Below are 12,185 nucleotides of genomic sequence, written 5' to 3' on the forward strand. Positions count from 1 at the left end.
TGGTTTCCGTGGAGAATTCTACCAAACATTCAAAGAAGAAATAATACCTATTCTCCTGAAGCTGTTTCAAAAAATAGAAACAGAAGGAAACCAGACTCTTTTTATGAAGCCAGCATTACCCTAATCCCCAAACCAGGAAAAGACCCCACCAAAAAGGAGAATTTCAGACCAATATCCCTGATGACTATGGATGCCAAGATTCTTAATGATCCAATATTGCATTAAAAAGACTATCCACCATGACCAGGTGGGATTTATCCATAGGATGCAAGGTGGTTCGACATTTGCAAATCAACGTGATAGAACAAATCAATCAGAGATGAGAGAGAAGAACCACATGGTCCTCTCCATTGATGCAGAAAAAGCATTTGACAAGATACAGCATCTGTTCCTGATTAAAATGCTTCAAAGTATAGGGATAGAAGGAAAATTCCTCAACTTCATAAAATCTATCTATGAAAAACCCACAGCAAATGTCATCCTTAGTGGGGAAAACTGACAGCCTTCCCACTGAGATCAGGAACACAACAAGGATGCTTACTCTCACCACTCTTGTTCAACATAGTACTAGAAGTCCTAGCAACAGCAATCAGACAACAAAAAGAAATAAAAGATACTTTTTTTTTTTCTAAAGACTTTATTTATTTATTTGACAGACAGAGATCACAAGTAGGCAGAGAGGCAGGCAGAGAGAAAGGAAGGGGAGCAGGCTCCCCGCTGAGCAGAGAGCCTGATGCGGGGCTCGATCCCAGGACCCTGGGATCATGACCTGAGCCGAAGGCAGAGGCTTTAACCCACTGAGCCACCCAGGTGCCCCTAAAAGGTATTCAAATTGGCAATGTTTTTTTGTTTTTTAAGACTTATGTTTTTGAGAGAGAGAGCAAGCAAGTAGGAGGAGGGACAGAGGGAAAGAAAGAAGCCTGAAGCAGACTCCCTAGTGAGCGCAGAGTCTGATGACCTGGGGCTCGATCCCAGAACATTGAGATCATGTCCTGAATCAAGATCATGATGAAGCCAAAATCAAGAGTCTGCTGCCTAACCAGCTGAGCCACCCGGATGCTTCATGATCACCATAGGTTTAAATGAGGAATTAGATGCCATAAATACAATTTTAAATTTTCTTCTAAACCCATTAAGAAACTTAAAAAAAAAACAGGTAAACTTTATCTTAATATATTTTATTTAGGGGCATCTGGGTGGCTCAATTGGTTGAGCAACTGCCTTTGGCTTGGGTCAAGTCCTGCATTGGGCTGCCTGCTAAGTGAGGAGTCTGCTTCTCCCTCTGATGTTCCCTCTCTCATGCTCTCTCTCTCTCTCATTCTCTCTCTCAAATAAATAAATAAAATCTTAAAATTTACATTAAATATATTTACTATATATTAAATATATATTTTAAATATGTATTTTGGGTATATTGGAGATATATATATATATATATATATTATATATTATATGTAATTTAACCCAATATATCTAAAGTATCACTTCAATATATAATCAACTTCTAAAATTATTGAGGTATTTAATCTTTCTTCATATATCTCATTTTGGATGAGCCACACTTCAGGTGCTCAATAGCCACATGTGTTTGGCACAGTGCAGGTCTGTGGGCATTATGATTTTGTCCCTACCTTTGTCTCCTTTCTCTTCCTTCACCATTTGCCCTGTACCTAACTTATACCCACACTTCATGTTCCGCCACTTTTGAGTTTCCCTATCTCATGCTTGCTTGCATCTGTATCTTTGTTTCTACATCTTCCCTCTGTTTGGGCCATTCTGTCCTTTCTCATAAGAGGAACTTTAATTGTTGTGTCTGTCAGATCCAACCAAGCTGTCACTCCAGTCAACAGGTCTTCCCCAAACCTACTTTCTACATTATTCCACTATTCAACTTATCAAACTGTCTTCCCATTGTTTTTTGTATTGGTCTACTCATTAGGCAGTGACCTCTGTGAGGTACAGGGCAGTGTCTCATTCACCTTAATATTCTCCATGCCTGTGCTCTGGCACATAAAAGACACTCAATTCATGTTAATAGATTGGAATTGAATTGAATTGAATTTTGAAGAAAATGAGAATAACTTGGATTTGGTAGAATTAGTGAGAGAAATACAATCTTTGACCGAGTATGCTTTCTCTCGTGATGGCCTTATAAGGACATTATTTGTGAAAGCATTCTGGAACTTGCATATGTTGACCTCCGAATATTTACATACTCTAAATATATATAACTGTCATTAAGAATCCATCATATATTTCCATGAATTTGTGTTTGTATCCTCTAACTTGTCTAACCTATCACGTATACTCTTACAACCTTCTCAGGGTCTTCAAATTTAAGGGACTGCCTCCTGATTCTAGGATCCCATAGTGTAGCATACAAGTCAATATTCACTGAAAAATGTCATTGGGGACTGCAGTCCTCAGAACCTAAAGAGGTTTGAACTTCATAGGTTTGAACCTAAGACAAATAAAGTTTTGTATTAATATAATAAGGGCATATATAAGTGGCATTGGATAATAACAGACCCCTGTCATCATCATCCTAGGGTATCTATAATAGGGTTGTGGCATTCTTTGTTTTACATAGATTCAATATGGGTTTTGAACTTCAGCTGTTACACTTGCCACACATAGCAAGCCACAGCTGAGTGCAGTTTGTGTGTGTGGGGAGAGGGGAGTTTCAACAGAAAGGGTATGATCACTGCCATTGGCAGCTTCTGCAAGGTCCTGCAGCTGCCAGAATTCAAAACATAACTTGATTTCCATTTACTTTTTATGAAATAGGTGCTAGGAGAGATATTAGAAAGGCACATCAACTTTAATGTTTGCTCTGAGAAATTGCTTTCTATTTACTGATGTTTTTTCATATTGAGTTATTTCAAAATATCTCCTCTACTTGAAACATAATCTCATGATTATATGGCTAAAATTTCTTCTTCTGACTTTTAACTTTGTTATATGAAATTCTCATTTTACACAAATATGTATTATAGTTAAGGAATTTACTCATATCTTTATTTCTTTACATTTTATAGTTCAGTAATTAGCCCAGTAGTTCACATAGTGTTTTGTTTTTGTTTTTAGTTTTTCTTTAATTGAGATATAATTGACATATAACATTGTATTAGTTTTAAGTATACAACATGTTACGGGAAATGAGTGCCACAGTAAGTTTAGTTAACATGTATCACAATACATAGTTATAAATTCAGTTATATCTTCAAAGAAAACATTTCAGAAGGAAGTCACTAGGAACAACTTCTTCCAATAGTTAATTACTCATTGATGGACTAGAATAGGAGTCAGCAAACTCTGGCCTGCAGGCCAAGTCGAGCCTACCATCTGAATTAAGAACGGTTTTCAGATTTTGAAATGATGGAAAAAAGATCAAAAGAAGAGTAATATTTCATAACATGTGAGAATTATATGGAATTCAAATTTTAGTGCCTATAAATAAAATTTGACTGGAACATAGTCATGCCCATTCATTCAGGTAGTATCTGTGGCCACTTTCACTCCACAGCATCGGAGAGGTGGTTATGAAAGAGACTGTATTGCCTGCAAAGCCTGAAAGACTTACCATCTGCCCCTTTACAGAAAAAAATCTGTTGGTCTAATTCCTGGAGTAGGAGTAAGAAACATTAGGCCTTCACCTTCTGAATTTGTATCAAATGGTTGTTTTATACATGGTCACTCAGAGTTCATTCTCTTTTAGAAAGCTAGTTTTCTGGAAATACTTCCCATATTATAGCACAGTTCGACTTGACTGTGAATTTTGAATTTATTTACTCTACAATGGAGATCAATTTTATTCGCTAAGGGAATAATAAGTCTTTCTACATCAACATTCATCAGAGCACTGGAAGAAAGTTTGTCTGTAGCAAAGGTTACTTTTTTCTCCTTTTGAAATCCCATTTAAAAATCATAGCTGGACTTTTTTTTTTAAAGTGGGGAATATTCTCTTGTTTCTGTAGTGATCTTTCACTTCTTTCATTTCAGATGTGTAAGCAGTTTCTAGAACCAACAGTGAGTTATAGGGGAAGGTAGTGGGAAGACTAAATATTATGTATTTTATAACTGACTCATGATTTCATTTATGCTTAGTATAGCATGACCACATTTCTAAGAGGTTGCATATATCCAGTGATATTGTGCACACAAGTGACTTATTAACTTGACCTATAAAATAATTTTGGACTATAGTCAAAACCCAGGAACTTAACTTATTGCTTTCTTTCTCCCACTTTTTCCTGAAGTGATGAATAACAGCTATTTTAATCAACGGAACGCGTGAAATTCCAAGTTTCAAAAAACCCGACTTTCTTCAACTACACTAAAAATGATTTTTAGGGTGGTTATTTGACCCATATCCCAACTTACCTATAGCTCAGTGTTTCAAAAGAGATTACTCCTTTGAAGATAATTTCATGTTCATGATCTCAACAAATTTAAGTACAAAACCAAAGTGTTTTCTAGATTTTTCTCCCTAATAACTTCTGTTCAGTTTGGGACCTACATACATACTCCATGTCAGTAGTTCCTTAATTTTTAATTCAGTTTTCTAATTTTACATTATTTAAGTAGGAATTTAATATTTCTACTGATCTGTAGATCAATATACTGAAGTCGATTTGAAGATCATTGGGGAAATATCCCACAAACCTTTCTGTTAACAGTTCATACTAATGAATCATAACCAGATACATTATTTAAACAATAAATACCATATGTATATAATTGAGTAAATGGATGTGAAAGTTATAGTGGAAAACTGTTGCATATATAGACTTTTTAAAAGTGACGATCAATGGAATATAGGTCCCTAGGCCACAGATTTGAGAGCGTTATTGCCCACTGGAGGTCACTTTTACTACCTAAAGAGTATTACCTTCCTTGTAAACTCAAATTATGGTGTTGTGTCTGATTTATTATACTATTTAAAACTGAAAAACAGAAACCTCCTCTCTCTTAGTAACACACCTTCAATTAAGTCATGCCTCTCCCCATTTCCAAAATTCTTTTTTAGACAAACTAGTTATTTTTCAGAATATTCAGTTTTATTCTTTCATTGCTAATAATTATTTGGCCCGCTCTCTTTGTTTCTAAGTTGGCAGCTAATGCCTTTTCAGATCACATATTTTTAAAATAGCCTTTAGTTAATTTGCTTCTTTTTGCATCCTCTGGTAAAAGAATTTGAAGATAGTTTTTTTTTTTTTTAAGATTTTATTTATTTATTTGATAGACAGAGATCACAAGCAGGGAGAGCAGCAAACAGAGAGGGAGGGGGGAAGCCAGCTCCCTGCTGAGCAGAGAGCCTGATATGGGGCTCTATCCCAGGACCCTGGGATCATGACTTGAGCCGAAGGCAGAGGCTTTAACCCACTGGGCCACCCAGGTGCCCCTGAAGATAGTTTTAAGCCCCCAAATATTTAACATATCTGAAATTAATAAGGGCCAATTAGTGATAAAAAATGTCTGTTATCCTTGCTAGGCAATCCAGTGGTGTGCTACCAGCAAACCTGGTACCTTTGGCAAGAAGTGTCACCATTCTACCAGGACCCAGGCTTAAATTTCTCACTCTGAAAGACTAATATGCCAGTAGGCTTCCGGCTTGGTTCACTAACCTCTTTTGCAGAGAGAGAGGTCATGCCTTCACATAGGTTCTTGCTGTAGAAGAAAACAGAAGAGATCAGCTCTTGGACAGATTTGCTTGGCTGTAGTTTCCATATTACAGATACATTTCTGCTTTTAGGCCACTGTTTGCTGGTCTCCTTACCTAGCAGATCCTTACTGTCTTTTTGGCTGAACCTTGAACTCTGACTCCTGGCGATTTAGCTCCTGTCTGGTCTCTTGGTTTGTCTTGGCCTACTAGTACTTTTGTTCTGTTTGGTCTTGTACTGCCTAACTGACCCTTGACATTGGCTTCTAACTGTTGTGTGTCCTTCTCTGCACCTTGCATTACAGAGACTCATTGTTCTCATATTGCTCTCTAAAATGAGAAGTGCTTATGATTGACAGAAGTCCATTTTATCGATATTTTATTCTACAGTCATTATTAAATCCAGAGAATATCAATGACTTATTGGTGGGACTGATATTCAGTTTGTGTCCTCTGATATAGTTGTGCATACATACATTAATGGTTTAAATACTTTCATACTACTTGACAAATAACTACTGCCCCATATTCCACCCCCTACCATCATGGCCTCATGTCTAGGACCTGTGACCGCTTCATGATCTAGGAATATTGTAATGGATCATTTCTTGGGACAACAGGAGTTTTCAGGAGTGTTTTGTTGTCTGATTTCATTGTTGTTCATGCCACACAACTATTAAAAATGTTAAATATCACTTCTTCTTTCAGAGTTATATGTAAGAGTTAAGTTCTTTGGGGGGGGAGGCATAGAGACATCCTAAAGTGATATTTTTCTTAAGATTTTTAAAAATTTCCCTAGGAAAAGAAGAAGCATTTTATTAATTCAGCAATCATATACTAAGCATGTTCATCACTGTAGTAAACAGTAAGAAGTATTTCCAATTTTGTAAACTGGTAAAGCCCTCAAATTGAGTATAATCAAAAGTTGGTGATGGGCTCTATGGGATCTCTCTGTACTTTCTGTTCAATTTTACTGTAAATCTAAAATGCTTTTAAAAATAAAATCCATGTAAAAGGAAAAAATACTGGAGAAAAAACACATATAGAAACAATTGAGGACTGATTGCAAGCTGACATGATTGTCAGAAGTGTTTACAAAATCTATATATGTGTATGAATATTGAAAAGCTGTGGAATACAGAAATGATTGAGAGTAGAAGAGTTCACCTCAGTCAGCTTCTTCTAGGAATTGATGAACCCAAAATTGATAGACAAATTGCAAGGGCTGTCCACATAGGGGAACAACATGAAAAAATTAGAAACATGGAAATTGGCAAAGGAATATGTGGGGAAAGAAAAACTAACTTGGCAGGAGCTCCAGGAATAAATGATGTTGCATAAGATCAAAGCAGTTGAGTACATTTTGACAGGTTAAGCAGCATGAATTTTATGTTTTTGCAGCAAAGAACCATTCTTCAGTCAGTAACAAGGGATATGACTATCTGGTGTCTGTAAGGTCAATGTAGTGGCCAGATGAAGAATTGACTGTGGTGGGGACGAAAGCTTCTGTCATAGTAATTCAGGAATGAATGGGTACTGGTTATCATGATGGGTGTGTCTCTAAAAATGGCAAGAAAAACAGCATCTCTCCCAGAGACACACTGCATGAAAAGAATCAGCAGAACTTGGTGACCAGCTGAGTATGACGAGAGGAAACAGAGGGATTAAAAATAGCTTTAAAGGCACACTACTAATATGGCAGAATGAGAGCTGGACAATTGTTTTCCAAAAGCAACAGTGAGACTAGACAAAAGTATCAAAAAGGGCAATTTTAGCACTCTGGAAATTGACCAAAAGCACTCAACAAATTGAAAAGTATTTATTCATGGAAAAACTAGTGGACTTCAGGTAAGAAAAGTAGGATTCTGTGGTGTTCCTGTCTGGAGCTGCTGCCATGCCCCACCTTCAGGCTCAGTCAACATAGTAGTTCTAGAATGATGAGGAAAGCCATGAAAACCAGCAGTTTCATTGGAGGAATGGCCTCACTTGGTTTTAAGTGCAATGTGAAAAACCCTATGCCCACAGGCATTGTGAATAACAGTAGACATCTTGGTAGCAAACAAATAGGAAATGCTAGCTAGTAGCTTAGTAAACCTGAGGTTACAGTCTTGGTTGGGGTCAACAACAAACCAACAGGCTAGCCAGAAATTTACCAAGGAGATTTGGGAAATGATACCGTGAAAGGAGCCCTGAGAGGCCAGAATATTTTCCTGGCTGATCAACAGGCTTTATACATCTGCATGAGAGACCAGAGAGGGCCCAAGATATATATACATCACCTTGCTGCTCATGGAATTCTGACGTATGCAGAGGAGATGCAAAAGGGTCTGGCAGAAAGTAAATGCCAAGGCAGACTTGAGAACTGCTTGGGCTTTGAATGAGCCCCCCAACCCAAACACAGCTCCATTGGCAACATAAAAGCTTTATTGGCTTCTTGTGTTTGAGCACAATTACTAATCAGTAATTGACTAAGCTATGCAGACACAAGTGTGACTCCTAGGAAGTCAGAGAGAGACACAAAGAGCCATGTGCCATGGGAAAATCAATTCCACAGATTTAATCTAGGCAAATTCATAGCAGAAGAACAGCAACAACAACTCTGAGAGAGGAACATCAAAATCCAGAGTTATTACACTATCGTATCTTAAATTCCAGTTTTTAACAACAACAACAAGAAGTTACAAGATATGAAGAGAAAGGAAAGGTTTACCAATACTGAGTGAAAAAAAATGTGGGCCCAGATATTGGACTTAGCAGACAATAACTTCAAAGCAGCTATAATAAATATCTTCCAAGTAATGTAAGGAGCCACATTTAAGAACTAAAGAAAAACATAATGACAATAATTCAAGAAATAGAGACTCTCATTGAGGAGATAAAAATTATTTAGAAGATCAAGTAGAAATTCTAGAAATAAGAATTACTGAAATGAAAAATTCATTAGAGTTTTCAACAACAGATTTGAGATGGCAGAAGAAAGAATCCACGAACTTAAGATGGATCAAAAGAAATTATCCAGTCTGAAAAACAGAGAAAAAAGAATGAAAAAACTGAACAGAACTTCAGAAACTGTGGGACAACATCAAGCAGCATATATCATAAATAACATTAAACACCATTATCTAGGTTGACTTAACATCTGAAAATCACACTGTATACATCAGATTAATAAAGGAGAAAAAACACAATAATCTCAGACACAGAAAAAGCATTTAACGAAATCCATTGCCCATTCCTGATTAAAAACTGAACAATTTAGGAATAGAACTCTTAGGTGTTTTCTTAATTTGATAAAGGACATCTGAAAAATCTATAGCTATGTCATCTTAATGGTGAAATATTGAATGCCTTGCCCCCTAGTTTGGAAACAAAGCAAGGATGCCTGCTCTTAATGCTTCTACTCAACATTATTCTAAAGATTGTAGCAAGGGCAAAAGAAAAAAGAAGGGGAAAAAAAAGGAAGAAAAGGCATGCAGCTTGGAATGGAAGAAACAAAACTGTCTTTATTTGTAGACGACATGATCCTGTATTTAGAAAATCCTAAGAAATCCGCACATATACACATATACCCAAATATCTGATAGAACTTAAAAATAAATTCACAAAGTTATAGAATACAAATTAATAATAAAAAATCAATTGTGTACTAGATACAAAGATACTAGAAACACATATTCCAAAAATAAATTTAAGAAGATTATTTCCTCAAAATAGCATTGAAGACAATAAAATATTTAAGAATCAATTTAACCAAAGAGGTACTAAGATCTTTACCTTGAAAGCTACAGAACATTGCTGAGAGAAACTAAAGATCTAAATATATGAGAGACATTCAACATTCATAGATTAGAAGACCCATTATTGTTAATTTGCCACTTTCCCCTAGATTGACCTATATGGTCAATGCAATTTCTGTCAAAATCCCAGCAGGCTTTTTGTTTATTTGGTTGGTTTGGTTTAGAAATTGACAAGCTGATCCTAAATTTAGTGGAAATGCAAAAAGCCTAGAATATTTGAAACAACTTTGAAGAGGAAGAACAAAATTGGAAGACTTACACTACTCAATTTCAAATTTTTTACTGTAAGACTACATTATTCAAGTTAGTGACATAGATGAACATGTAGCTCAATGGAACAGATTCAAATGGAACAGTCCAGAAATGAACATTTATATTTAAGTTCAGTCTATTTTCCACAAAAGTGCTGAGGAAATTAAGTGGGAACGGATTGTTTTGTCAAGAGATGGTACTGGGAAAATTAAATATCCATGTGAAAAAAAACACAAATTTAGAGTCTTACTTCATATATAAAAATTAACTTAAAATCATAAAAGACTTAACTGTAAAACCTAAAGATGTAAAACTTCTGGAAAAATCATAGAAATTTTCATGACCTTGGATTAGGCAAAGTTTTAGATTCAACACCAAAAGCATAACCCATAAAAGAAGAAATTGGCAAGTTGGATTTCATCTAAACTTAAAACTTTCATGCTTCAAAAGACACCATTCAGAAAAAGGGAAGAAGGGGCGCTTGGGTGGCTCAGTCGGTTGAGCATCTATCTGCCTTCAGCCCAGGTCATGATCCCAGGGTCCGCCTACCGAGCCCTGCATCGGGCTTCCTGTTCAGTGGGGAACCTGCTTCTCCCTCTCTCTCTGTCCCTCCCCACTGCTTGTGCTCTCTCTCACTCGATCTCGAATCAGAGAAGCCACCAGCTAGAGGAAATCATTTACGAATCATGTATCTGTTAAATTACTTGTGCCTACAAATATATGAAGAGCTCTTATGAACACAATAAAAAGAAGGCACTCGATTAAAATGGGTAAATGGTATGAGTAGACAGTTCATCAAAGAAAGTGTGCGATTGGCTAATAAACACCCGAGAAGATGCCCAACATCATTAGCCTTAGGGAAATGCAAAGTAAAACCACAATGAGATACAACTTCACACCCACTACGATGGTTATACTAAAACAGGCAGACAGTAACAAATGTTGACAAGGATGTGTGGCGAAACTGAAACCTTCATGGCTTGCTGGTGCGGATGTAAAACTGTACAGCCACTTCGGAAAATAATCTGGTAATTTATTAAGTTAAACAAATTTACCACATGATGCAGCAATTCTACTTTTAGATCTACCAAGAAAAATTAACATGTTGACACAAAAACTTGTCTGTGAATATTCATAACAGCATTATTCTTAAGAGCCAAAAACTGGAAACAATCTGAATGCCCCCTAACTGGTGAATGGATAAAAACAGTGTGATAGATTCACAATGGAATACTATTTAGCAGTAAAAAGGAATGAACTGATACACTGTACAACCAAGAACCTCAAAAACATGCTATATGAAAGACCCCAGTCACAAGAGGCCACATATTGTACTATCCCATTTATATGAAATTTTCAGAAAAGGCAAATAATCTATAGACACAGAAAGCAGATCAGTGGTTACCTTGGTCTGGGAATGGGAGCAAGGGATGACTGCAAATGGGCACAGGGAAATTTTTGCAGTGACAGAAATGTTCTGACTAGATTGTGATGTTTGTACAACTTTCTAAATTTGCTAAAATCACTCACAGTAGACTCACTGTATGGTATATAAATTATACCTCAGTAAAGGTGTTTAAAAAGAGATACACTTGAAAGCTTCAAAGCCTCAGAGGCCAAGAGGATTATAAGGCCGTTTGTGATCATGGCAATTTTGGTAAGCAGTCATTCATGTGCGTCCAGCACCTCAAGAAACTTTCCAGCAAACTCTGTGAGGACCAGGTTTTGACGTGTTTTGTTTTCTCCTATTTTGAGAGCTAGAGCGGAAAACCAGGCATCACCATGCATTTCCAGGCCCAAGAATTGAACTTCTCTGCTGGTCCTCAGCCCTCTTCATCCCTGCATGGACCTCAAGCCTGGGGACTTGAGCTATGATACTTTCTCCAACCTCGGTTGCCTCTTATTTCCAATTTTCTTAGCTTCAGCTTTGTGACCTGCCTCAAATTTCCTATGTTCCTGACCTCAATTCCTGTTCATTATTATTGCCCTGCCCTAACTCTTGGTCATCATGCTTTCTCCTGCCCAGCCCAGTAAACTGATCCTGACTTCTGATTGTTTCCTTTGCTTAACTTGTTTCATTAATTTTTATGTACTTAAAAAAAAATCTCTGCTGTTTTTAACCCTAGCGTGCACTCCAGCTCTGATTAGCCCAGCCGCACTGGCTCAAAAGGAAACCCATTCTTTATTTCTTTTTGAGGATCAGGACTTAGGCTTTTGACATATTAAATGTCAGTTCCAGAGGTGATGATACTCAGTAGATCACTAAAGATTTGAGGTCAGAGTCACAATGAGAAATGAGGGATAAAAGTATAGATTTGGACCCCATATAACACAAAATACAGGAATGAACCAAAACATACACCTTAGGAAATACTACAAGGTAAGGGGATGCAGAACCACTGGAAACCAAGAAAAGTTTTGTTTTTTTCCTGGTGTTATAAATTATAAATAGATACAAAAAGGTTTTATCTTCC

The 12,185-nt window shown here is 36.7% G+C and overlaps 1 protein-coding gene across 7 annotated transcripts in view; it reads left to right on the forward strand.

Moving 5' to 3' along the window:
* Positions 1-12,185, forward strand: part of STAU2 (staufen double-stranded RNA binding protein 2) — a 318,840-nt gene that overhangs the window by 215,950 nt on the left and 90,705 nt on the right. The window contains exon 13 of one of the 7 annotated variants that reach the window (XM_032869186.1): positions 11,467-11,487. The exons of the other annotated variants lie outside the window; for them this stretch is intronic. Coding sequence (XP_032725077.1) covers positions 11,467-11,472 — 6 coding nt within the window. The 3' untranslated portion in view covers positions 11,473-11,487. Of the gene's footprint in view, positions 1-11,466; positions 11,488-12,185 lie in introns of those variants that run through there. 7 annotated transcript variants of the gene reach the window in all.

Source organism: Lontra canadensis, unplaced genomic scaffold (assembly GCF_010015895.1).
Source record: "Lontra canadensis isolate GAN:19392208 unplaced genomic scaffold, GSC_riverotter_1.0 scaffold37, whole genome shotgun sequence".
Taxonomy (NCBI): Eukaryota; Metazoa; Chordata; class Mammalia; order Carnivora; family Mustelidae; genus Lontra; species Lontra canadensis.